The 26915-nt window shown below is 40.3% G+C and overlaps 1 protein-coding gene across 5 annotated transcripts in view; it reads right to left on the reverse strand.

Moving 5' to 3' along the window:
- Positions 1-151: 151 nt before the first annotated feature.
- Positions 152-26915, reverse strand: part of pdlim5b (PDZ and LIM domain 5b) — a 43874-nt gene continuing 17110 nt past the window's right edge. For 2 of the 5 annotated variants that reach the window (XM_034095793.2, XM_034095792.2), the window contains exons 3-14: positions 25240-25391; positions 17338-17371; positions 16503-17017; positions 14335-14361; positions 13979-14139; positions 13097-13124; positions 4619-4773; positions 2316-2496; positions 1980-2160; positions 1336-1456; positions 1116-1231; positions 152-1023 (exon numbers count right to left, since the gene is read on the reverse strand). In XM_034095793.2, coding sequence (XP_033951684.1) covers positions 934-1023; positions 1116-1231; positions 1336-1456; positions 1980-2160; positions 2316-2496; positions 4619-4773; positions 13097-13124; positions 13979-14139; positions 14335-14361; positions 16503-17017; positions 17338-17371; positions 25240-25391 — 1761 coding nt within the window. In that variant the 3' untranslated portion in view covers positions 152-933. Of the gene's footprint in view, positions 1024-1115; positions 1232-1335; positions 1457-1979; positions 2161-2315; positions 2497-4618; positions 4774-13096; positions 13125-13978; positions 14140-14334; positions 14362-15392; positions 15416-16502; positions 17018-17337; positions 17372-25239; positions 25392-26915 lie in introns of all 5 variants that reach the window. The other 3 variants (XM_034095795.2, XM_034095794.2, XM_034095796.2) reach the window with 3 other exon arrangements.

The following is a 26915-nucleotide window of genomic DNA, read 5'->3' on the forward strand; positions in this document are numbered from 1 at the left end:
AGACAAAGGAAAATGAAATAGATATCGTTTTGTGTTAATTGAATAATTTCATCAAACATACAGTAGGACATATTCAACATAAGAGGGTCCTGCCGCACTGCCACAACAGAGGGTCCAGTTCCTTAATGTTTAAGACAAACAATGACAAATATTTCAAATGTATTGCATTTTATTAAAAGGAATGACTTGTATGGAGGTATTTACTGGAAGAATACTTTTCCCCTGAACTGTCGGCATAACAAAATATACATAAACAACACAATCTATTATGGTTTCCTTGTGTTGATGACCAGACTTTTTTCTTAAATATGTTTTTTAAGCATGAAACTTGACCTGCACAGTGTCTAATTTCCTCACTGCTGTACACATTACTGTGTGTGCTTATTTCCACTGGGAATTGTTACATAGCACATTACTTTAAAACAATAAAACAAACAATAATATAATATTAAAATGTCCCATGTTTAGTCTTTTTGTTGCCAGAACACACACAAATAAATAATGTCCCCCTTTAATGTTAAATAATCATAATTTCTAAACCTTTCACTAGCTTAACAGATAGTATGTTGTTACACATCAATACTTTTTTTCGATATGTGACCCCCGAGGGGCCCAGTAGGTCATTGCTGTAAAATATCCTATTCTGTGTGAAACAAATGCCCATCAAGAGCAAATAAAAAAGCACAAATAAAAATCTTACCGAAAACTTGCACAGAAATGGAACTGGCAGGGGGCCAACAGTGAAATGTACTCCATATTCATCTATAAAACTGACTGACATAAAAATGTAAAAGCAAAAATAAGTTTATAGAGGAACCTCTGACCCAATGTTAGTTCTGAAAACAATTCTGAAAATATTTATCATCTGATTGAAATATAAATTGCGGTTCAACTGACACCAACCAACTCATACATGTATTCATGGGAGGCAGGTCAGATGTTGACTGTGTGGGCGTGTTTCTTGCACAAAGGCTTGTCTTTTTTGGAGAAGAACGCCTGACCTTCCAGACTAGCAGAGCAGACCTGTGGAGAGGGAGAAGAGCTGTGTTGTTATTCACATATAAACATTTAACTTTAACCCTTTTGTTGCTTTTGAAACCGTCTCCTGGACCTACCGCGCACACAAAGCAGGTGTCATGCCAGGTGGATCCTAGAGCCTCCAGGAACTTGTCCCCCGCCTCGATGGGGAAGTCACATCCGTGGCAGTTTGACCCAAAGAGGTTATAGTAGTCTAAATGAAAAGCATGTTGATAAATGTTATTCTGTTTGCACACATGGCTTTATTATGCTTTATTTACAGCATGGTAATTTACTAGCGTGGGCTTCATAATGAACCTTTTTCACAGTATGGCTGCCCGTCCTCCATGTGAAATGTGTTGCCCCTGATTGGCTGTTGGCAGGCGGCACAGACGAAACAGGACACGTGCCAGGTCTGTTTCAGGGCATTCATGACTTCCTGTGGAGAAAATAGAAGAAATAAAAAAATGAGGAACAGTTGCAGTTGTTAACAACATGATTTGATTTCTTGAAAAAACCTGGAGACAGAATTGTTGGGGTTTTGGTGCTTAACCTGATATGTTCTAAGCATGGCTTGTACTGCACTTGGTTTCTTATGATTCATTATGCTGTAGTATTGTTTTGTTTGTGTTAACAATCAGTAGTTGGTTTTGATTTTTTTTAAAATAGTCCTTATATGAGCAATCAAATACCTTAAGGACAGTAAGAATTGTTTTTGTTTATGGAACAAACACTAAAATGTTTCACGTTTGAATATAAAATTATTTTTTAATTATTGTCCTTTGGATAACAGATAATATACATGGCTCGCATTGGTTTTAATGGTTACATCATTCACTCTTTAATAACAATGACTGAATTATCTTTTCATGTTAAGAACAGTGTTGGATGTTTCTAATGAGAATACATTTTTAGTGCAAGACTACAGAAAATATCAATATCTCTTCAGTTTCCTAACTCACCCCCAGGATCTTCTGTTGGCAGTGGCCACAGGTGGGAGCGAGGAACTGCTCGTAGCAACGTTCGCAGTACACCTGGCCCTTCTCCTCCACAAACCCCCCCACTGCCAGAGAGGAGTGGCAGTGAGCACAGTTGAATTCCTCCGGGTGCCATGACATGCCCATTGCCACGAGGAATGGGCCCCTGTTTTAGGGGGGGGAAATGTACTCAAGTATTATAATAGTAGTACATTGTGGAGAGTGAGTAACTCTTATTGAATGATGTAATCACTGAAACTTTGTCATTGTTACAAAAAATGTTTTATGGTAAATGCCTTTTTTTTTTTAAATGTTGTTTACCTGATGACAGTGTTACATTGGTTGCACATGGGAGTGCGTGTCCCGGCTGGGATGTGCTCGGCCCGTTGCACCAGACAGTTGAGGTCCTGTGGGTGTGGCTGAGGGATGGGGCGATCTGGACCTTTGGGAGTAGGGTTGGTAACTTTGCCAAATGAAGGAGCTGCTCCACCCTTAGGAAAACCTAAACGGCAAAATAATGGGTCAGTTTTCAAATGGAAAGAAACTTTGATAACACAGAAGCTATTGGACAAATACTCCTTTCAAAACCTTTTTCATACAATGTTCTTCTTCCACTGATCCACTATTTTGTATGTTTTAGTCATTACTTATGTTTAGCTGTGTGAATGATTTGATGATCTCTAACCTCGCTGCCTGGAGCCTGAGACAGCTGTGTTGGACAGAGCCACCAAACCCAGCCCAGACAACGGATCCATTTTTCCCACTGAAGGGAAACAACACATTCCCAGTGTCAGAGGAGACACCTGGAAAAATAACCCCCCTCATCTTATCTCAACACATATGGAGAGGATGCACGATTTTTCCTTCTCTCTCTCAGTGCAAACACGCATCTTGAACGGAGGTCAGTGTTTCTGCCCTCAGAGGGAGTGCTCCAGGGTGAAGGCGTTGGGGACAGAGACTCCATTGAAAGAGAGCACCGTTATCAAAGACTTCCGAGGTCAAAGGACAAGGGCTCCCTAAATGTCCTTGTAATGGAGAGCAAACAAACTGAATAAACAGAGCGGGGTTGTGAGAAGCCTGGGAGTGGGTTTCATAGAAAGAAAGATACTAGAGAGTGTGTGTGATTTAGAAAAAAATATCGGCTACAAAAAGGGATACAAAGAAGATTCTCTCTGATATTTCATTCGTTTATTATTATTGCGTTAAATAATGCTTCTGGTACAGTATGGTTGATTTGAAGAGCTGCTCTTATTCTAAACACCATTAGCTTGTCACCAGAGTTATCATCAAACATAATAATGCCTAAAATATCCACATTTCCAAACACTACCTGAGCATTGACGTATTTTTGTCGAAGCCAAAAGCAAATTTGAGGGCCTTAGCAACCTGGGAAGGATTCAGAATTAAACAACTTTCCATTATAATGTACTTGTGAGAATAGAGAAGAAATTACATTTAAATTGTTTTATAAAACAGAACATATATTTTTAAAAAGGAGCCTATTGAATTGAATGCAGTATTAATGTAGGGATTCCCGACACAGAAGAATATTTTTCAGTGGCAGCATTTCACTGTTATCTGTGGAGAAGTTGGCACAGCGAGGTGGATGGTGACAAGCTGTCAGTGGGGCAAAATATTCTAAACAAACCCTTTGGCAAGAGCAAATATTGAGGGCTGAGCCACATTTAATAATATGAAAAGTGAAACAGAGTCTGTCAGTGCTGTCTTTCTGTATGAGGAAGATAAGGAGGAAAAATTCTGCATGAGAAGACCAAACTGACTCAGCAGGAGTGCAAATCTCTGTTTCGTCGGTTATATTTACTTAATTCAGAAACAGAGGAATGTAGAGAATGACGAGTCTGGCAAACTGTATGTGACTCAAATATGTATACATTTTAATGCCATTATAGCATCTTATACATGTTGATGCTTTATTGTATGTTGTAAATATTCCACAGATTTGTTTAGCCTTGCTGTTTAAGTGCCCAAATTACTAATTCATGTAAATAAATGTAAAGGTTGCATTCCACATGGCTAACATACGTGCCTGTTTACTTGAACTCAAGTATGTGCTAATCTGATAAATATCACGGCTGACAGAGAGCTAACTGTGCCCTCTCCAGCTCTCTCTGCCCGTGGCACCTTTCAGCAGCCGCTTCTAAAAAAAGGCCTCCAGCGAAATACTTCAGGGCACATAGTGCATCTGTTCATGTATGACTGCATACTTGTGTCTAAGTATTGCTAATAATGATCCCTGACTGATTCCTTTCAGCAAATATTTACCCTGACCACCTTGACGGTCCCATGCTAGATTTGAGGACAGCCTTTGCACACAATTAGATACATAATTCTCATTTTCACAATATATTTAACTAAAGGGATCTTGGGGAAATACAATAACCTGAGCTCATTAACAAAATACCTCTGTTTTTGTATAGAGCTCATACCTGTAATCTTAAATGGGTATTAAACCACCAATAAAAGCCATGGCTGAGCAGCAGGGATTTAGCAGACTGGGACTGCCCTCTGCAGGCTGAAAGTAGCAACTGCACACAATACCTTATACAAAACTACATCCATTTCAGAGGCAGTAAACAACAGAGTCTAGGGAATGCTTTCTGTACCTCCAGGCTGGAAGGAAGGCTTGTTCTGGGCGGCTGGGCTCTTGAACGTGGAAGCAGGGACCCCGTTGCCATTCCTGGGTGAGGCTGCAGATTTGGAAAATGTTTTGGCTGCAGGCAAGGTGTGCACAGCGGGAGTGCTTTTGTCAACTGCCTCACTGGGGAACAGATGTACATATTTCTTATAAATCACAACTCAAAACACACAAGATACACTGACACACACACACACATAATCAGAGATGGCAAAAGTAAACAAATCCTTTACTCAAGTAGAAGTACAGATACTCGTGTTTAAAAATACTCTGGTAAAAGTAGAAGTACTGACTAAACTTCTTTACTCAAGTAAAAGTAAAGAAGTATGGGCTTCGAAATGCACTTAAGTAAAAAGTACCCATAGCTACCAACTGTTTTATAGAGTAACTGACCTCACTTTATATGAATAGAACAATAATGTCATTAATGCCAGAGCGGGCGACGTTGAGGCGCATCTTAAACTGCTGGCTAAAGATAAACGTAAATACAGTAGGATTGTTATTCACGTCGGTGGTAATGATGTTCGTTTACGCCAATCAGAATGCACAAAACTTAATGTGGAGTCGGTGTGTAGTTATGCTAAAACAATGTCGGACACCGTAATCTTCTCTGGTCCCCTCCCCAATCTGATCAATGATGACATGTATAGCCGCATGTCATCATTTCAGCTCTGGTTGTCTTGGTGGTGCCCAGCAAACAATGTGGGCTTCGTAAATAATTGGACAGCCTTCTGGGGAAAACCTGGTCTGATTAAGAGAGACGGCATTCACCCTACTTTGAAAGGTGCAGATCTCATTTCGGCAAACATTTCAGGGCTTTGTGGACGTAATCCATGACAAACTGGAGTTGAGACCAGGAGGCAGAGTCGCAGTCTTACACGCTTCTCTGCGCTCTCTCCTAGGCAGTCACCCATAGGAATCCCGAACCCAATAAAATACCCAATATTAGCGGTGTGTGTGTCTGCCCAAGGACAATTTAAGGTAAAACCTAATAGAGGTGTCATACATAATAACCTAATAAAAGTAAATGTAACAACTACTACAGTGCAACAAAACAGGAAGATTAAATGTGGTCTCTTAAACATAAGATCTCTAGCATCTAAAGCAATATTGGTAAATGATTTAATATCAGATTATAATATTGATATATGCTGTCTCACTGAAACTTGGTTGAGACATGAAGAATATGTCAGCATAAATGAGGCCACTCCACCCAGCCATGTCAACACTCATATTGCTCGAGGCACGGGCCGAGGAGGTGGAGTTGCAGCAATCTTTGACTCAAGTTTACTTATCAATACTAAACCAAAATGTAATTATACCTCTTTTGAAAGCCTCGTTTTTAGTCTTACGCATCCGACCTGGAAAACTTTGCAGCCAATCTTATTTGTTACAGTGTATCGTGCACCAGGTCCTTATTCAGAATTCTTATCAGAATTCTCTGAGTTTTTATCAACTTTGGTTCTTAAAACAGACAAAGTAATTATCGTAGGTGACTTTAATATTCATGTTGACGATGATAAAAATAGCCTTACTGTTGCATTTAACTCTATATTAGATTCTGTTGGTTTCTGTCAGAGTGTAAATAAACCAACCCACTGTTATAATCACACTCTCGACCTTGTTCTGACTTATGGTATTGAAATTGAGCAACTATTAGTCGAACCGCATAATCCTGCTTTATCCGACCATTTCTTAGTAACTTTTGAAGTACTGTTACTAGACTACAAAGCATTAGTCAAAAGCTCTTGCAGCAGAAACCTATCTGTTAGTGCTATAGCCACATTTAAGGAAGAGATTCAACCAATACTTAACTCGATAGCATGTCTGCATGTAGGGGAGGAAACTTATACAAAATGTACACCACCCCAAATTGATCATGTTGTTGATAGTGCTATAGATGCGCTGCGAATACAATTAGACTCTGTTGCTCCTTTGAAAAAGAAGAAAATAAAACAACATAGATTATCTCCATGGCATAATGCCGAAACCCGCAAAATAAAGCAAAAGTCTAGACAACTTGAAAGGATATGGCGTTCCACTAAACTTGAAGAATCTCGTTTAATTTGGCATATTACTCTCAATGAATATAAGAAAGCACTGCGTAAAGCGAGAGCAGCCTACTACTCTTCATTAATAGATGAGAATAAGAATAATGCAAGATTTCTTTTCAGCACTGTAGCCAGGCTGACAGAGAGCCACAGCTCCATTGAGCCTTCTATTCCCTTAGCACTCAGTAGTAATGATTTTATGTGCTTTTTTAACGATAAAATTGTTACTCTTAGAAACAAAATTAATGACCTCTTGCCTTCGACCAGTATAGTGTTATCAACAGCTCCCGGAATCGTAAGTTCTAATATTACACTAGATAGTAAACTAGAATGCTTTTCAGCCATTAACCTTGAACAATTACATTCAATGATTCTCTCTTCTAAACCATCAACGTGCATGTTAGACCCAATTCCAACTAAGCTGTTGAAGGAAGTTTTTCCATTAATTAGCACTTCTTTATTAAATATTATGAATATGTCTTTATTATCAGGCTATGTTCCACAATCATTCAAAGTAGCAGTGATAAAACCGCTTCTTAAAAAGCACAACCTCGATCCAGAGGTTTTAGCCAACTATAGACCTATTTCTAATCTTCCGTTCCTCTCAAAAATTCTTGAGAAAGCGGTCGCAAAACAGTTGTGTGATTACTTAAAAAACAATGATTTATTTGAAGATTTTCAGTCTGGCTTTAGAACACATCATAGCACAGAGACAGCTCTGGTTAAAGTCACAAATGATATTCTAATAGCCTCAGACAAGGGACTTGTCTCTATTCTTGTTTTGCTCGATCTTAGTGCTGCATTTGATACTATCGACCATGATATCCTATTGCAAAGACTAGAGCACTTAGTTGGCATACAGGGAACTGCTTTAGGCTGGTTTAGGTCCTATCTATCTGAACGCTCTCAGTTTGTACGTGTTAACGATGAATCTTCCACGCAAACCAAAGTTAGCCATGGAGTGCCACAGGGCTCAGTGCTCGGACCTATTTTGTTCACATTATATATGCTTCCGTTAGGCAATATTATAAGGAATCATTCTGTAAACTTTCATTGTTATGCGGATGATACTCAACTATATTTATCAATCAAGCCTGATGAAATTAATCATCTAAATAAAATTCAAGACTGCCTTAAGGATTTAAAAACGTGGATGACCTTAAACTTTTTGATGTTAAACACGACCAAAACTGAAGTTATTGTACTTGGCCCGAAGAATCTACGAAACAAATTATCTAAAGACATACTAACTATGGATGGCATTAATTTGGCCTCCAGTGAGACTGTAAGGAATCTTGGTGTTATATTTGATCAGGATTTATCCTTTAACGCCCACATAAAATCAATTTCAAGGACCGCCTACTTCCATCTACGTAACATTGCAAAAATCAGGCATATCTTGCCTCAAAACGATGCAGAGAAACTAGTCCATGCATTTGTTACTTCTAGGCTGGATTATTGTAACTCTTTATTATCAGGGAGTACTAAGAAGTCAATCAAGTCGCTTCAGCTGATTCAAAATGCTGCGGCTCGTGTACTAACCAGAGTTAGGAAAAGGGACCACATTACTCCTGTTCTGGCTGCCTTACACTGGCTCCCTATAGAACACAGGATAGAATTTAAAATTCTTCTTCTCGCCTACAAAGCCCTTAATGGGCAGGCGCCATCTTACCTTAAAGAACTCATTATACCCTACTGTCCTACTAGGGCATTGCGTTCCAAGAATGCAGGGTTGTTGGTTGTTCCTAGAATCTTTAAAAGTACAATGGGAGCCAGAGCCTTTTCTTATCAAGCTCCACATTTGTGGAATCAGCTTCCAGTTTGTGTTCGGGCGGCAGACACCCTATCCGTTTTTAAGAGTGCGCTTAAGACCTTCCTTTTTGATAAAGCTTATAGTTAGGGCTGATTAGATTCAGCCCCTAGTTTTGCTGATATAGGCTTAGTTTGTCGGGGGACATCTTACTTCTTCCTTCTCTCTGTCTATACCCGTGTACACTCATGTTCCGATTAACCCAGCTTCCCCAAATGTCTTTCTTTTTGGTGTCTATATACGCTGGGATCCGGAGTCATGGATGATCCTGCGGTCCTGTGTCCTGGATCGCGAGCGCTGGATCTTGAGTCGTGGCTGTGGTCCTGGATCATAGGTCCTGGATGGATATCCTCGTGGATTCATCTTCCTATTATACACACATGCATTTCCAAACATTTGGACTACCTATGTTGCAAATGTATTATCTTTTCAATTTACACACGGCATCTATTGCACGTCTGTCCGTCCTGGGAGAGGGATCCCTCCTCTGTTGCTCTCCCTGAGGTTTCTCCCATTTTTCCCTTTAAACTGGGTTTTCTTTGGAAGTTTTTCCTTGTACGATGTGAGGGTCTAAGGACAGAGGGTGTTGTATTGTCATACTGATATTCTGTACACACTGTGAAGACCACTGAGACAAATGTAACATTTGTGATATTGGGCTATATAAATAAACATTGATTGATTGATTGATTGATTGTTAGCTAATGAATGTTTCGATGCTGCAGATGAACAACTGCAAATTACAACGTTTTCATTGGTCCCTCTTCCTTAGAGAAGACCAGGGGCCTCATTTATAAAGGGATATACGCTCAAAGAATGGCGTACGCCAGTTTCTACGCAATGTTTGCGATTTATAAAATACTAACTTGACGGAAAACGTGGGGGGGGGGGGGGGGGGGGGGGGTTGAGACCATAGACTGGTTGAGACGCACAGGCTGCAGTGGAGACGCTGCGCACAGCTGATCGACAGCTGGAACAAAAACCACCAAATACGAAAACATAATTCAGATCCAGTCGTCATGACTCCACTCCGGAGGGATTCCCCGATCACTTCTTACAGTCTCTCATCAATGGGGGGTCTCCTGTCCCCGGTACCAACACACTGCCTGAGGAAGGCTATGTGTATCTTTTTTGTCATTAACCTTTTTCGGGCCATTTATTTATTTATTTTGGTGACGATCCGACCTCCATGCTGCTACTCTGGTTCAAACTGCATCCACCAAACAATATGATTTATCTTCACCTCCCCAAAATAACCCAAATCTGACACGATGTGAGATGTATTTTTTAGCTGTTCTGTCGTCATTTCCTGCGATCTTCTTCATAAAGTCAGTCAGAATGAATGAATGGGCGTTTCTTTGACTATTTATAGGCAAATATGGGCGTTAGGTGAAGCCCGCAAAAGCTGCACCGCATTTCGAGTCGGTTGTGATTTATAAAGGGAAAGCGGCGTAGGAAGTGCTGTACGCACTTTCCTCGCCAGTGCGCAATGAATCGGAAAATTTCGGAAAATTTCTGTACCTATTTTTTGGATTTCTACTACGTAAGCAACCTTCCCACGTGAATCCTACGCACGGCGTTATAAAGGAGGCCCCAGGAAGTGATGGATACACGGACCTTGTTAAAATCAACAGGCACACAATGATTCTAAATAATAAAGATCATGCAACCAAACAGATTACAAATAAAGTAACCAGTCTGTTTTTAAAATGTAAGAAGTAAAAGTAAAAAGTCGTCAGAAAGTGTAAGAAGTACTGGAATAAAGTACTGATACCGGGAAAATGCACTTAACGAAGTATTTGTACTCCACTACTTCCCACCTCTGCAAGTAATGCCTGTCACTTTCCCCCCCCCCCTACCAGCAACAGCTTTTCCCATTATTTTGTTTGCCTTTTTTGTACCATGTTCCTTTGATCCCTGAGTAAGAAAGACATCTAAGTGTCACAGGTTGAACTGAGCTTCCTGCACAAAATAATGCGTAGTGTGATCGTAGTAGTGCAACTGTAGTAGTGCAACTGCTGGTTGTCTCACTGAAGGTACAAACGTTTACAATCAGAGGAAATCTCAGTGACACATGCAAACAATTAGGGCAATTATGGGGCGCCTTCAAATAAGGATATGCACTGCCGCCCACTGTACATATGGTTTGTCAATTACTGACATGAGGCAACTATTACAGGTGGTGATGCCATGCTGTCTGCTGTACATGAAGCATAACCTGCAATCATTACCGGAGATAGCCAGTGGGATCATTTCTGCAGTGGATATTGCTTTTATTTTCCAGAAACAGCAATGATGAAGACACTCTGAGGCAGTGGTCATTTCTTTTTTTGTATAATATATTATATTATTATATATTATATTGAAAATGAGAAGCCCTTGTAATTCTATTGCCTGCCAATTGTGAAGTTTTTGATATTTCATTTCAAGATGAGGACCTCCTGTTGGGAGCAAAGCACTCAAAATGAAGAAAGATGTAACTTTCAATAAAGTTTCATACACATGATCTGCTTCTTTAAATTTGATTGAATCTTAAATATTGAACTTCCCGCCCATTAGAAGCATCCTTATAGTGACTGCTCGTATAAAGAAGAGCAAAGGATTTGAACCAGCAGGATAGGCATTTCTAACCCTGAAGCTGTTTTTGTTTGCAGCAACATAAGACTGCATGTTATCAACAACATGGCATACTGTCAAAGAAGGATTCATGGTTTTATTTCTTGTCATGGTTTTCATTATGTCTTATAGTTTTCCTTCTCATATCCTGCCTGTTAAGTGTTTCTGGTTGAGTGACAGGAGGATTATGATAAGGAAATGCAATGCAACCAGCAGCTGGTTTTATATTTCACTTGGGAGTAGATTTACCAGATTGCATTGGTGCCTGTGGCCTCAAATCGTAGTGATGCAAAACCAGAGCTCTTCTAATGGCAAACAGATCATACAGTGTTTAAATTTAGCACATTAACCATATGTTTATTACCTTGAGTGATGCGTGACAGAGTCAGTATGAGGCTATTGATATTGCAATGATGATAAAAACCACAGCGGAAAGAAATCAGCTGGTTCTCATGATAACTATTGGCAAGAACGGATCTGACTTATATTGGATTATTTTGAGGAAAGTCATGTATTGTCTTACTTTTCAAATAAATAAACTACATGCATTTGAACCCTTTTTCTCTTCAAGCAAAACCAAGTTTTCCATAATCATAAACTTAACTTCCTGGAAATGTAAAAATGAAAAGTCTATTGTTCCCCCAGCAATAAGAACAGAAAAGGAAATGAAACGATTAGGAAATAAGCAACAGCAGGAAAGAGAGACAAAAGTTTATTGAGGGTAAAATCATCAAAAGCAAAGTTAAACTATAGGTTAGAATAGAAAATAGCAGAAAAAGGAAACAGAAATGCTCGAAAAAATAAAGTGCAAGATTACAGAAAGTGCAGAGGAGTGGAGGCTTGGACAGTAACGAAAGAGAAGAACACGTGTACCCAGTGATATACTGTAATATTGCATTTCTAAGCACACATAATTACTTACATGCATGCATTTAATTTACATTTGAAAATATGACTACAGACTTACATAGTAACATTTTCAATTCACTTTTTACTTCAGTTATTTAAACTAAGTGTTCAAAATGATGGCTGTAACTTGGATGGTAAGCAAACTGGAGGCATTGTACGTTAAATAATGTTGAATAATATAATGATGAATAAAGACATGTCATGTACTACACATTTAGCAAACGCGCTGAAACATCATGATGCCAATCTCTCAGCTTGTTGTACATTTGTCCTATGACTTCTGGGTCCAACTTGCTCCCTCTGATTTGTCCCATGAAGCAGGATCAAAATCGAAAAAAGGAGAAAAGGGGAAAGTTGGAAAGGTTAAGATAAAGGTAGAAGAAAAGTAAAGCAAGACACAAGAGTATGTATGAATGAGGGGAAAACAGCAAGAGCGCAACCAATACAAAATATAAGACCCTTTTTTCTTTTGAAGTATAATTCAAGGTAGACGTCTTTGCTCTCTTTTTAAGAAGAGTACACTGAACACTAATAGAAGAGGAGAAGGATCTTCTTCATGGCAGGTCTGCTATTATCCGCACGGTCATTTAATTACCCACAGGTTCCAGTGAGTGACGCACTGATTTCTTGAAACCCCGGTGTGGAGGGATATCTGTGTTTACTGCAGATTAAATCGACTTAAGTTGGAGAACAGCAGTAGCAATCAGGGCCTTTGCTGAGTCTCCGGCTGTCTCCGCTCCAACCTCTTCCTCTGAGAGCTCTCAAAGCGGTTTCTCAAAATTAAGCCTTAAATGAAGCATGATACTGTTGGACCACAAGAACAGGAAATCGGGGCTTAACTCTGAATCACAGAGTCCCAGACATGCTTACATGAGTACTCTCAGGGCCAATTCGGAATGTGAAACCTCAATTATCAATACATTATTATTATTACTATTATAAAACGGATGCCTCACATTCAGTGTATGCAAAAAGTACTCACAGACGAAAGACAGAGAGCAAATGAACACTCACAACCACATACCAACTTTGATTACATTACAAACCACCAACCACTTACTTCTTTCCACCGTTCTCTGGAGCTTGCTCTGCAACAGAGGAGAAAAATAACACCAATTAAAAAAGTACAAAGTAAAAGTATTAAAGTACAATAAAAGGTCAGTGAGAATATGGAAAAACAATTCTGCTGCTTCATATCTGCTTTAACATGTTCTAGATTAATCTTGTCAGAGTAGGAAGTGAATAAGCAAGTGTAAACCATGCAAACTAGACCCTTTTTGGACATATTCCCCAATTGTTCACAGCTGCAGAAGCACCACGCACATTGAATATACATCAACTGTTCAAAGCACATCTCATATTCCACACCAGTCTGGTAACTTAATTCGACAGAAAGAGAGAACGAGACGGACCAATCTCTCATCTAACTTCCTTTTATAACCGGGGTTGCTTTAAATGACATTTGTCATTGGTTAAACACATCCACGCACACATTCCCACAAGCCCTATGAGTGGAGCGAGTCCAAAAGCCACAGCCTGATCATGTAACCATCAATGTCAATTATAGTAAAAAAAAAAAGCAATATAAAAAGATACATTGAAATCATATGGCGATGAAATTGTGAGGAAACAGTAATATCACTGTGATTTAAAGAGGCAATGACGTTTTGTAAAATATATATGATTAGCAGAAGGGACATTATTAAAAGTCTTATATAAGCTATTCAAGGAAATATGTTGAAATGGACTCCCCTAAAATGAATTGGATAAAACTGATAGGTGATCCGGCTTTAAGTGGTTTAATAGGTCTAAAATGAAGTGACACTAATTCCTAAAATGATATGAAGCTACTTTCAACACAAAAACATGAAAGACACCTTATTAAGACGCTTCAGTGTTAAGCCCCATTTAAAAATACTAGCACACTAAGGTTAGTACACACCATTTTCAGTGCCGGTGAGCTGGGCCAGGATGCGGAAGGAGCGGGACTGGGAGGTGCCGCTTCGGGGGTGCCAGTCCTCCGTGTCCTCCATCAGACGCTTCCTGCTGGCATCACTCAGCTGAGACGCATGCGCATGGTCCTCAGGCTCCACATTAACCTTCCTAAGATCAGATCAACAATGATGATGTTACAGGCATGGAAGGCAACATGTATTAAACATATAATATTGAGAACATCACTGAAAACAAGATACCACACACACAAGCTGACAAACAACTCACTCTTTTAGTGACGACCAACAATACAGTAGATACATGTTCAAACTTAGACCTAAATGCTGTTAGATTCACAATTACCTCCTAGGTTTAGTTGGAGGTGGAAGTCTGCAGGCGAGCAATAAGAAGATAGAAAGGAAACACACAAAGGTAGAAATCATCACAAGATTAAAAGTCATATTAAGTGCTGAATAAACTCTTTGAGTCTGCACTCTTAATATGGATAAGTCAAGAAACTGTTCTGACTTATACTTCCACAAGACTTGTCTGAGGCTCACTATTAGAAAGGAAACCCACAGAGTATAAGTCATCCAGATATTGCAATTCCATTAAAAATAATATTTGGTTATTAAGCAATTACATATACTATACTAAAATGGTGAAATGAAACACACCAACAGCTGGTTGTCAAGTGAGTTTTCGAGATAAACGTGACAGTTACCACATCTCACCACAGGGTGGCAGTAATGTGCTGTGAAAATTAGGGATCATATTTTCTACCTAAAATAATTTGAGGGTTCTCTAGAATGCAATAATATTTAGGTTAAGTGTTTACATGCACGGTTTAGTTTGAGTGCTGTTTCTAAACTGAGTGTCAATTCAATGTCAAAAGTCAAAGTGTGTGCAATTTTGTATTCTGTAAGTGTGCGTGTGTGTCATTCAAGTGGAGGTGAAGGATGATCAAAGACAGTCTGTTCCCAGTCAAAGCAGAATAAACTTGGCAGTGATTTCTCTGGCCTTGAGTTAACATTGTGAAAACAGTAGCAGATGGAGCGAGACAGCTGGGTGACACGAGGAACTGAGTGTGCTGACAGGCCCGCTTGTAAATACAGTATTAGCTAACACAGCCTGACGCCGCTAAGAAAAAGAATGAATTGTATGAGCTGACCCCCACTGAGTGTCCTGTGGTGTCTGGGAGATTGATTGTTTACAGCGTTTTTGCACTTTGTTTGGACCTTGAAGTGAGCATGTACTATAAGTGGATGAGCGGCACGAATGAGAGGTTTGTGAGGGTTAGCTCAAAGAGGTGCAAGCATGCCTTTTGGTAATCATAAACCAGAGAGATGTGAAGGCTGTAATCACATTCCACATGGTTAGAAAGCAACTGCAGCAGATGCATTATCATTCACAGCACTAACTTGGTGTCTGTCTCTTCTTCCTCCTGTGGGAAAGAAGGGGTAAACGGAAAAGGATTGAAGCACAGGAAGAGCAGGAAGAGACAAGCTTTGGAGATGGATCACAGTCCGAAACACATGCCCTTTAGGTAAAAGGCCCTTCTGAGAGAATGGGCATGAAGAAACACCAAGGAAGTCACAAACAGAGCATGCGGGTGAGGACACAAACACACATGCTGAAACAAATGCACTTCAACTGTGAGCTGACAGTCCAAAGTTGAAGAAATAAGACATTTCGAGCCTTATTAGTGTATTATGAATTTGTATTTTTATGTACACTAAGTTTTTACATAAATATATTTGTTTTCTATTCCTAAATGTTTGACTTTTGAACAGGTTATCTGCAAAAACAGATTTTCAACATTCCTAAAAAAAGCAAACTGACGGGTTGTATTTCATTAGCATTGTAATATACATAAATATAGGCTTCACAGATATACTTAAGTGTTGAGCCGCTTGCTCTCCAATAAAAACAAATCTCTGCGACCTATTTTTTCAGGTAATAGAGAGTTGAAAAAGAGTGGCAAATCACTTGAACCTCGCAAAGTCTTCTGTAACCCAACCTGTGAGTGAAATCCTGCTGATGAGGCTCAGTCCAGCCAAACTTAGCTCAGCGCTGCCAGAAAACGTCTAATTAGAAACAAGTGTTGCAGCAGCCTGTTGGGCAGACCGTGTGTTTGGCAGTGCTGCGAACCACACTGTCAATTACAGATAGGCAGGCAGTAGCATCAGTTAGCAAGTTGTCTAGACTCTTTCTTACTTCTCCGGTTGCCGTGTAGAAGATTTAAACAAGATGTGCAGCGTGCATCAGATTTCAATGTTAGCTTTTTAAATTAGACACATGTTTAGGGGTGAAATAGGGAATGAGGTTTAGGAGGAGTGGAATGGGATATTTTACTTTCTTCTGGGCAAAGAAAAACTGCCAACTTATCTGTGGCCTCTATGAACCACAAGGCCTTCTGGATCTGCTCACCGAAGCACACAGCGCACAGTACATATATGATTAAATAATTCTCTAATATTTTTCACTTGCACCAACATGAAGAAAAACCTGATTTGATGAATGGTACCCACCCATTGAAGTTCTCTGACAGCCCCTGGCTCTCCAAAAGACCGCGTCTCTGTCCAACAGCCACCTCACATGCATTGGTATTGGAGTAGAGGTGGATCGGAGTGTTATAGACGGAGGGCTGTGGGACATTAGGATGGGAGGGGGGGGCTGTCACTCTGGCTGGAGAGGAGGAGTTAGATGAGGAGGAAGAGGCAGATGGGGAGGTGAAGGCGGAGCGAACAGGGCTGGGCCTGGTGACCGAATTGGCTGGAGCTGAGTCCGGGGCAGGCAGGCTGGACTTCAGCAGAAATGGAGGCTGTGGCAGTTGAGAAGGAGCAGCTGGCTTGAAAGCAGATGATGGTGAGGGGATGGAGGGGGCAGCCGGGGAGGGGGCTGTGACCACAATGCTGCTGTCGCCCCCAAAAGGCCGGGCGGTCTTGTTGTACGCAGGGCCGGGCTGACTGGAGGGCTTGGTGTATGCCGTGCTTGGGGCAGGGTGAGTGATTGGGACAGGCTTTATGATTTCCCGAGGCTCTTCCTGGATCAAGGTGGAGACACACAGCATGCACATCCACAATAAACCCATGCGTGTAAATACAGCATTCTCAAAAAGCACTGCACAACAAATCAAAGGTGTTTTCACAAGTCATGCCTGTGCCATACCACTTTAAGAGGTGCTATAAAGCGTGGCCTCTAAGGTCAGGGATGCATGCCAAGCCAGTCTGTTTTCTGACATAATCTCAGAAGGGCACAGTGAGAATGCTCACTTTTAAGAAACTGCTATCGTTTTTAGAAATGAAATGGAATTCAGAAGACCTTCATAAAATACAGAATTGATGTGAATATTTAACTTCATACCTTAGTGACTCCATCTTGAGGGGCACTGCTGGGTCTGTGAAGACAGAAAGAAACTTGTGAAAACACTGCACTCACGTCTTCAAAGCAGCAATTCATAACTTTACAATATAGTCTTGTGACAATCGCACCACTGGTTTTTTTCAGAGCATCCTGAAAAACACCAAACTGGAGAGATGTTTCCAAATGATATGGCATTTTTATGTTAAAATGAGTTTGATGTAAAATAAATAAATTAAAACAAGCTCCAAAAATGGACTTTTATTGTGCACTGATATACATAGAATCAAATAGCATCCTTGAGAAGTGTTCAAAATTGTTTGTTTTAGAAGTTTGTTCAATTATATGTACTTTTTAGTAAAGGGGGCTTAAACAAGCAGAACTACAAGTATGTGAACCTACAGTACTTTAGGTTGCGTGTCCGTGTGTACATCTGATTTACACTCATGATTGAAGCAGCTGCCACAGTTGTATCACCTTTGGGAGATGTGGAGGACTGTTTATCTGTTGTTCTCCAGAGATACTTTCGTTAGAAACCGGCAAATGTCCAACAAACCTAACGTCCATTCTTAACACTCGCAAGAGCTGTCTATGCATAACATGCATGTACCATCACATGTTAGGTAACTTAAGTGTATTTAACTGTTCCCATTAGTGAAGCATTTCATCCCAAATTCAGACAGATGCCTTTGTTAACAATGTGTCATACATTTGGGCAGGACATATTGAAAATGTGTCCCTTATTGGTCTTTAAAACAAAACATCCAAAACAGACAGTGAGTCGGCAAGTCAATATCCGGACCAAAAGCTATGGTATGTCGGCTGGCGTCCTTCCTCCCTGACATGTTAGGAAAACAGTCAACAAACTCTTAAGCATTTCCTGTCTGCAGAAAATGAGCTTGGCATCAGGTTCTTAAAGTGCCCAACCCTCGAACCAGATGTTGACAAAATCCGTGCCCATACTTGCATTGACAGTTTCCAGTAAATATGCTTATTTTCCAATGTACCGTAATATTATTGGATTATGGAGAAGCAGCAGGCAGTGCCAATGGAAACAGTTAAAAGGGCTAGAGATCAAACAGCACATTCTGTTACAAATGTGGACCCAGTCTACAATGAGGCAGTGTGCATCTGCCATCAGCGGCCCAGTGAGCGGCAGCTGGGCAGATTCACTCCCGATCTGTTTTTTTCCCAGAGCAAACTGAACAAATATTGCTCAGGTCGTCCCGCGAACATCTGTTGAGCTCAGCCCCTCGGTGCCGTCCAGCTCCCTACACAGTTGGACCTGCTTTAGCTCTGCTATGACAAAGAGGCAGTATTTACTTCTGGGTGTCAGTGTACATTTACATGGTTAATCTCACTGTAATGTAATCATGGCACCAACTGGTCTAATTATGATGGAAGGCATCCTACGTAAACATTTTATATATTATGAAAAGGAAAGAAAAATAATACCGGATGCCGTAATTGTTCTCCTTGAAATGTGTGATGAAGTAATATGTTCCATGTATCACCTACTATTATTCTCAAGGTTACTTAAAGGGTTAAATGCTCATTGAGAAAAGCTGCATAAGATTTAGGATGTCATTTTTACGGAAAATACATGCATATTATTTACTCTTCATTTTACAGCATATCTATGATCATTTGTATTTTTCACTGATCTGATATAGCAGTATCTACATAACAAAGTACATAAATGAAATAAGATTTAAATATGTTTACCACTTAACTGCATTATCCGTATTACACTGGATATGCGTTCATCACACACATTTGACGTTATTTTTCTAATGTTAATCCAACTAATGTTATACATACAATAGAACTGCTTTCCGTGTTACCACAGTATGTATTCATAACAAAGAGAAATGCTGCCTCTGTTGTAGGCATTATCAAATCTCGGCTGAATCCAGAACACGCGTCAGTTGTTTCCTCCTAATCTAATCAGGATGCTTTGTTTTATTAGATTACTGAGGCTGATATCTACAAGATCCATTATGGAGCATTTCTTAAAGACAATATACTTTTAGGAAATGATAATAAATAGGTGAAAGGTATAAATATTTTCTTGAAAGCAAAAGTGGATTTAGAAGAACAAATAGGTTGCTAAAGTGTAGATTTCAACAACATGTCATGAGCTTGTGAATACACCCACTCTGTCAGACACACACACACACACACACACACACACACACACACACACACACACACACACACACACACACACACACACACACACACACACACACACACACACACACACACACACACACACACACACACACACACACACACACCTCAAGAGTTTGAGAAGGAGGAGGTTTACCAGAGGAGTAACCCTGAGGGCAGAGCAGGCTGACACATTTCCACCCTGCCCGTTTCTCTTTGAGGGCCAAGAGAAATAGTCTGGTGTATGGCATTTGACTGAATGATGGAGCGGCTAATAGACACAGCTTTCTCACCATACACACATCGTACCACCTAGCACACTCAAATAGCATTCATTGTTTTATATTGAAGGAAAACTGCTAAAATAAAAGCCTTTACATTTTCCCCGTGTGGTTTTCATACACCATTTATTTAGGGAAAGTACCAAAGAAACAGCTTTAATGATTTTCTTTCTTTCTTGTTCGAAGATCTATACAACGTTTGGTTCACTTTCATCATATTGAAGCAGGCTTGGAGTCAGAACTTGGTACATATATCATGTATATATGTATATATATATATATATATATGTATATCATGTCAAGCCTGGGTTATATTTTTCATAACCATTTACATGCTCCCCCTCGGCCAGATCATCCGACATCATGGACTCAACTTCCACTGCTACGCTGATGATACCCAACTGTATCTCAGCACCACTCCATCCTCCCAGCTCCCCCCTCAGTCTCTCATCAACTGCCTGCATGACATCAAGACATGGATGTCCTCAAACGGCTGCTCTATCTCCCCATCTCCTGAAGCCCGCAACCTGGGTGTGATCCTCGACTCCACCCTTTCCTACCATTCCCATGTCAAATCAGTGACCAAATCGGCTTTCTACCACCTGCGGAACATTGCCAGACTCCGACCGTCACTCTCGGAGTCGGTTGCCGAGACCCTGGTGCATGCGTTTGTCACCACCCGCTTGGACTACTGCAATGGTGTCCTGTTCGGGGTTCCCAACAAAACCCTGGACAGGCTCCAGTATGTCCAAAACTGTGCAGCTCGGGTCCTCACACACACAAAGCCGTGGCAGCACATCACTCCCACCCTCATCCACCTCCACTGGTTGCCGGTCAAGTTCCGCATAACTTATAAAGTCCTCCTCCTGACCTACAAGTCCCTCCATGCCCTTGCCCCCCAGTACCTATCGGACATCCTCCACCCGCATGCCCCACCCCGGAACCTGCGGTCTTCAGACTCTGGCCTGCTCACCACCCCCCGCACCAAACTGCGAACCTTCGGGGACAGAGCCTTCAGTGTGGCAGCCCCCACCCTCTGGAACGCTCTCCCTGCGGAGATTCGCAACATCCCCACACTGGACGCCTTCAAAAGGGCCCTCAAGTCCCATCTGTTCATCAAGGCTTTCGGCCCTTAAATCGATCTGTTGTTTTGTCTGTCTGACCTTTGTTTTGTTTTGTTTTGTTTGTGCTTGCCCTATTCCTGTAAAGCGACCTTGGGTCCCTTGAAAGGCGCTATAGAAATCTCAGTTATTATTATTATTATTATTATTATTATTATAACCTCTCTGAACAGGGCCTGCCCTCTTGTATTCAACTTGTGTGATGAATGTTAAAACTCTGTAGGGGACCTTGCATATACTATCTGTTTTCGCAGATTTACCGCTGCATGAAATGTTGAGCCAAAGCATGGAGAAGAAGAAAAACAAAAACATAGGAAAGCAAACCAAAAACTCAAACAGAAGGATGTGGAATAAGCGGTGTGGAAACTAACTTTTCATTCTGTATTTATGTTTTTCTGTGCAGCCAGCCTGTCCGCTCAGTGGCAAAACTCACAGCGTGACTCTGGCGCACCGCCTCTCCTTGCTCCCCCTTTTGTCACTGCTCCCTCAGTATTTCAACACAAATGAGCATCGTAGAAGACGGGTGTTTGGCTTTCAAGTGGAACTCGTGATGATATTTCATGAGAAACAGTCAGAACAGATGGGTTTAAAAGAAAGCAAGAGAGATGTAAGACTGCGACAGGAAATGCATTTGCTCCTTTCAGAGCTTATTAACATGCAGCTCGACGGCCTGTTGCTGTCAGTTGCCTGGATACTTATCCGTGTCTGATACACGTGTCAAGTAGGAACTCTGTGCACTTGTCCATATCAGCAGTCACATGCATCATAGTGACAAAGGGCATTCATACCATTCATTTAAATGTGCCTTGTCCTACAGCCCTTCTTAACGTTGGTCATGTGGGCTCTTCTTGGCAAGCAAGTGGGGTAATGAAGGTCAACCAGAGGACTAGACAAAAGCTATTCAAATTTGCATTGAGACACAATGGCTGAATAAAGAAAGCGGATAAATTAAGAGAGTTCTCCTTGAGGTCAGATCTGCAAACCACAGCAGAATAAACTGCAACTCCAGTTAATGGATATTTGTAATGCAGGTCCAAGCGATGCATTAACAAGCCCTCATCCTTTCTTACTTTGCTTCCGACCACCACACCACATCTGGCGCAGGCAGCCAGGAGTCAGCGGGGGCTCGGGCTGCATTGGATTGTCCTCTACTTCACCCGGTCATAATCATTCCATAAGACTCGTTGGGTGAACATAGGCCCCGTATGAAGATATCTGTAGACTTAAAAGCACAGCCCCGCAGCTGACCTGTTGGTAAACCTTGTTATTTAAGGGAGCTTCAGCTCTGTCTTAATTTGAAACGAAGTGAATCAAATCTTAAGTTACAAATACAAAATCTAAATGAAAGACTGCTGTGCTGTGGTAGCTGACATAAAATCGTATGTAAAACATCAGAAGATGGTGAGATTGCAGGGCCAGCCGTATTTATATGTTTTGTATTATCTTTGAGGTTTTGTAACTAGGTGCAGCCAGCCACAACCTCTGGGAATATTGCACTGTGCTGCATATTTCAATGACAATAAATAAACATCAATTATCATACCGTCCTGCGGCTACTTCCCACAGGTTCCTGGCGTGACTGACTATCAGCGAGAAGATGTACGTGTTGGCAGAACAAAAAGTACCCATTCAATTCACGAGTCATACCAACGGTTACAATGGATGGAAGATACAGGATTGTTGATGAATCCACTTACGCAGAGAGGCCTATATCTGACCTACTATACATGGAGCATGTTCTACTGAGGCAGGTCTTATTGTGAGAAATGTAGGACTGTGTGTGGTGGTCATAAACAGAACACTTTGGTTAAACGGTGTGTTTAGTTCATGACGAATTCTGTATCAGCGAAACTTAGTGGGAGCTGTCAGGCGCTGTTTTGACATGTTTTCCTGTAACCACAATCTTGGAAATGGAAAAACTGGTTTCTCTCTCTGCCACAAAATACATAACAGCTCTTTGTGCATTCAGACTCATATTGCCAGGATGAAGAGAATATTTTCAAACCCCAATACAATTTCCTCTATTTCCCCTTACCTAGCAACAAGGAAATCACTTTGAGACGTATTGGCATCAAGCACCGAGAGTGTCTTTTTGGCTGGACAACACCTGGAAAGACTGTATGGTATGTATAACTTAAATAATGGAAATGGTATGGCTGTGGGACAGTTACTTATAACTTCTATTTATTGCACAGTAGTTAATGCAGCTGTGGGTTTTTTCTCGTTCAGAATCTTTCCATTTAATGTTGTCTATTGTGTGATTCCGATTAGATTGAATTACATAATTATCGAGCCCTTATATTAAAATTAGTGCAACAATCTGAGCTAATTAGAGTAGTAGTGCAAACTACATGCTTTGTTAGGTTAGGGTTATGTTGTGCATAACAGGTGAGGCCTGGAGTGTCTTTTTGAACACCTGCTATACGTCAGTCATTTTAGGGAACTGCCCAAAGAATGTGAGCGATGACAAAGTGACATAATGGTACTAAACTGAAGTGACATGAATCATCTGTTGGCACTCTTTGAAAGCTTTTATGATAAGAAGAGTGTGCTCATGAAAACCATAAATCAAACGTGAGAATGTGGATCGAGAAAGTGTTACACGTCAGAGAGAAATATTTTAGTAAAACACCTCAAATACAACATTTATTATACTGAGCTTTAACTAGTTTAGAAGACAATAACAAAGTGGTCCGTGTGAATGTCCAATCCCATTATATTCAAACTTCTTATAATATAACGTTTTCAAGTCCCAAGTATAAAGTATCCTTTTTTCAATCCCAAAATTAAACAAACACAGAAAAGTTCTTTTGAAAAATGCTTCTCTCTGCTTAATGAAGACATGCGATATCAACAGCCTGCAATCTAAAGAATTCCGGCAAAAAAAGAAGCAAACTTCAATCATGTATCATCGAGGAAACCTTTGTTGTTTATTGGGTGTTTTTTCTCGTAGTTTACATGTCCTGTGAGACCCCAATGTTTGATGTTTCATTGTGAAGCCATTACCCACAGGAGATTACATACAGCTGTGGGACAGGGTTATTTTAGGAATATTTTCCCACGATTACAGCACACAGTAATAGCACTCCTTTGATGTGGTGATGGAATGACAGGACATGCAAACTAGTCTTTGAGTTTTTCTGTCAACATGGTTACAGCTCTGAGAGTGTGCATGCTTTGCCTTTGTTTGTTTCCGCCACTAAAGTTACTCTTCTCTACGCTTGGCTGCAGAACATACGCTAAACTTCAATGAAAAGGATCACAATCCTTTTTACTTTTGCTCGTCCATATAAGAAGCTCTGAGATGAGAGAACTGATCTTGGATAGGCAGTGCAGTCCTTAAAAAGTAAATATAAGCTATTTATTCGTCTACAGAACTCACTCAAGGCGTCCTGACCTTTCACTACATAGACTATAAAAGTTGTTTGGAGAGAAAATGTTCCTTGGTGGACAAATAAAATGAAACCCTCAGTTGAATTATGTGTTGTCTTTTCTTTGAAGCATATATTACGGCTTTACAGAGCGCTATTATAAGGGGGCTTACATTTAAAGTGCTCCGAGCGCTGCGCTAAGGTTTAATATACTCAAGGGCCTCAGAATACCAGGGTCTTCCTTTTGTCTCTTAAGAGAAGCAGAAGGCAGTTGATGAACTCAGCACGATCAAACTCAAACTGAAGACTTTTACAGATTCTCTGCCATGACCTACACTGCCAGAAAGAACATGTGTAAACTATTAATTAAGAATCTCTCGCTGTGAGTACTCGCTCTAAGTGGAGATCCAAGGAAGAGATTTTGGGCCAACAATTTAACTGGAACGCAAACCTCAAGTATTTTGATTTGCATACCTCTAAACTGTGATTTTACACTGTAAAATGTACAATAGATTTGCCTTAAGATTTACTTTACATGGGAATCACAGAAATGTCAATACCATGCTTTCTTGCCAATGTACTATTACATATATCATGCAAGAAATATCAATCATAATTAAGTCTTTTAAACAATTTGAAACCTCAGAAAGGACTCCAGGACATGGCATATGTTGTGGTAGAAACTGTCATCTGCTTTTAATTAATAAAAAGTACAAATAAACCAGACATGGCAATTCATCTTCAGATGGCCAGTTAAAGTTGTCTTTGTGTCTGTTCACTATCCTGTTAAAAGTAGCTTCAAATGCATACAGTATGGAAACTCTTGACTCCAATAAGTTATTCAAACAAGCTTAAATACACACTGGTGGGCAAAATCAATAAAGTATGCATTCCACTGCTGAGCGAGGAAATCCATAGATTATGCTGCAGAAAGTGTGTGCTCATGTGTGCAACTGTTACCTCTGCAGTGTGAGGCTGAGATTGCCCGTGCAGGCCTTAATCTTGTTCTGGGCCTCGAGGTGATTCATGCGGTCCGTGGAAATGCCGTTAATGGACATGATGATGTCTCCGACCGTCATGTTGGCTTTCGCTGCCTTGCCTCCATCATTAAGCTGTAATGAGAAAACAATACATTTGATTAATTTAAATAAGAAGCCCATGACCAAACAAATGTGATTATTTCCACAGCATTTACTTATCAACTCTACCCCTTGTTCTTTATTAAGATTGTAGGAAACTGTAGGGTTTGAATGTACAGTTTGAGAGAATGAATAGTAAATAAATAAAAGGCATTTGATGAAAACAAGGCTGTGTACGCACATTTTCATTATTTACTTCTTGTAATCACCAAGCAATGTGCTGTCCTTTCCGTTTCCTGTCTTATGTAACTTCAGATAAGATACACATCTTATTCCCTTCAAAACATCACAACATCGCTCGGCCTCGGACAGGATAACACATCCACCGACACAAGATTAAAAAAAAACTAAATGCTGACTCATTTTACCAAATGATTGAATAAGCGCAGTATATTTTAGTTTCACGTATTATTCAATTAAAAGGAAATTGTGATTGTTCAAAACATGACATTTTTCATTTAAGAACATGTAGACGACATGTTGAATACTTTGAAAGAACAGCCCAGCCAATGATCACAGCATCAGGTGATGATGCTTAAGTATTTTATCCGTTTTGCAGCTTTCAACCTCTGTCAGATGGAAATAAGTGTCTTTAGAGATTTTAAACTACTTCAGGGTTTTCTGTGCTGTGTACTTTATCTGTGATTGTGGTTCTGGGAGTTGCTTTTTTTTTGTTTTCTGGGAGGTGGTTTTCATTTTACTGTACAATATTTAATTTTACATTCTGTTCTTGCATCATATTCTTTTTACGTGTATATAGACTTCTTGCACTATTTTATATTTGTATTTCTGTATTTTATTAAATATGTTGCATCGTTGGAGGAGCTTGGGTCATAAGACTTTCATTGTCATTTCTACACTGTAGCTTATGTGCATATGACATTAAAACCTTGAAATCTCGAATATTGAATTTTGCTGGTGAGAAAACAGGATGTTTTCTCTCAAGCAGGTTTTCCTTGTAAAGTAGAACACACAATACAATACAAAAAACAATCGCCTTACAGGAATAATTCACTGAGGAAGTGTCATGATGGTATCTGTTAGTTTAAATATACCAATTGACCTGGTTTATCTCCCCTTAAAGGTGGGATAGGTAAGTTTGAGAAACCGGCTCGAGATACACTTTTTGTTATATTCCATGGAATGCTCTTAACATCCCGATAGCAATGAATATCTTAAGTGCTTTGACAATAAATCCATTAAAAATAGTCATCTGTGGAAGCCGTAGTACTGTAAAAAGCACGACCAATCATTTAAGCCGGCCCAGCTAAAGTAACTGGATGGCCTACCTGGCTGTCAGCCTTCCATCTGTGCACAAACTTATCTCGTGCCCTCATTGGTCATGTGCGAGTTCGTGTGTGTTGAAGGAGGGGCTCTGTAAGGAAGTGGCAGATTTCTTCCGGTTGTGTATTTTCAAATTCTAGCGCACTCGAGCCCTACCCCACCTTTAAAGCTCTACTGTACAACGGTATATCCACAAGGGAGTAGAATAAGGTT

This window comes from Pseudochaenichthys georgianus, chromosome 12 (genome assembly GCF_902827115.2).
Source record: "Pseudochaenichthys georgianus chromosome 12, fPseGeo1.2, whole genome shotgun sequence".
In the NCBI taxonomy this organism is placed as follows: domain Eukaryota; kingdom Metazoa; phylum Chordata; class Actinopteri; order Perciformes; family Channichthyidae; genus Pseudochaenichthys; species Pseudochaenichthys georgianus.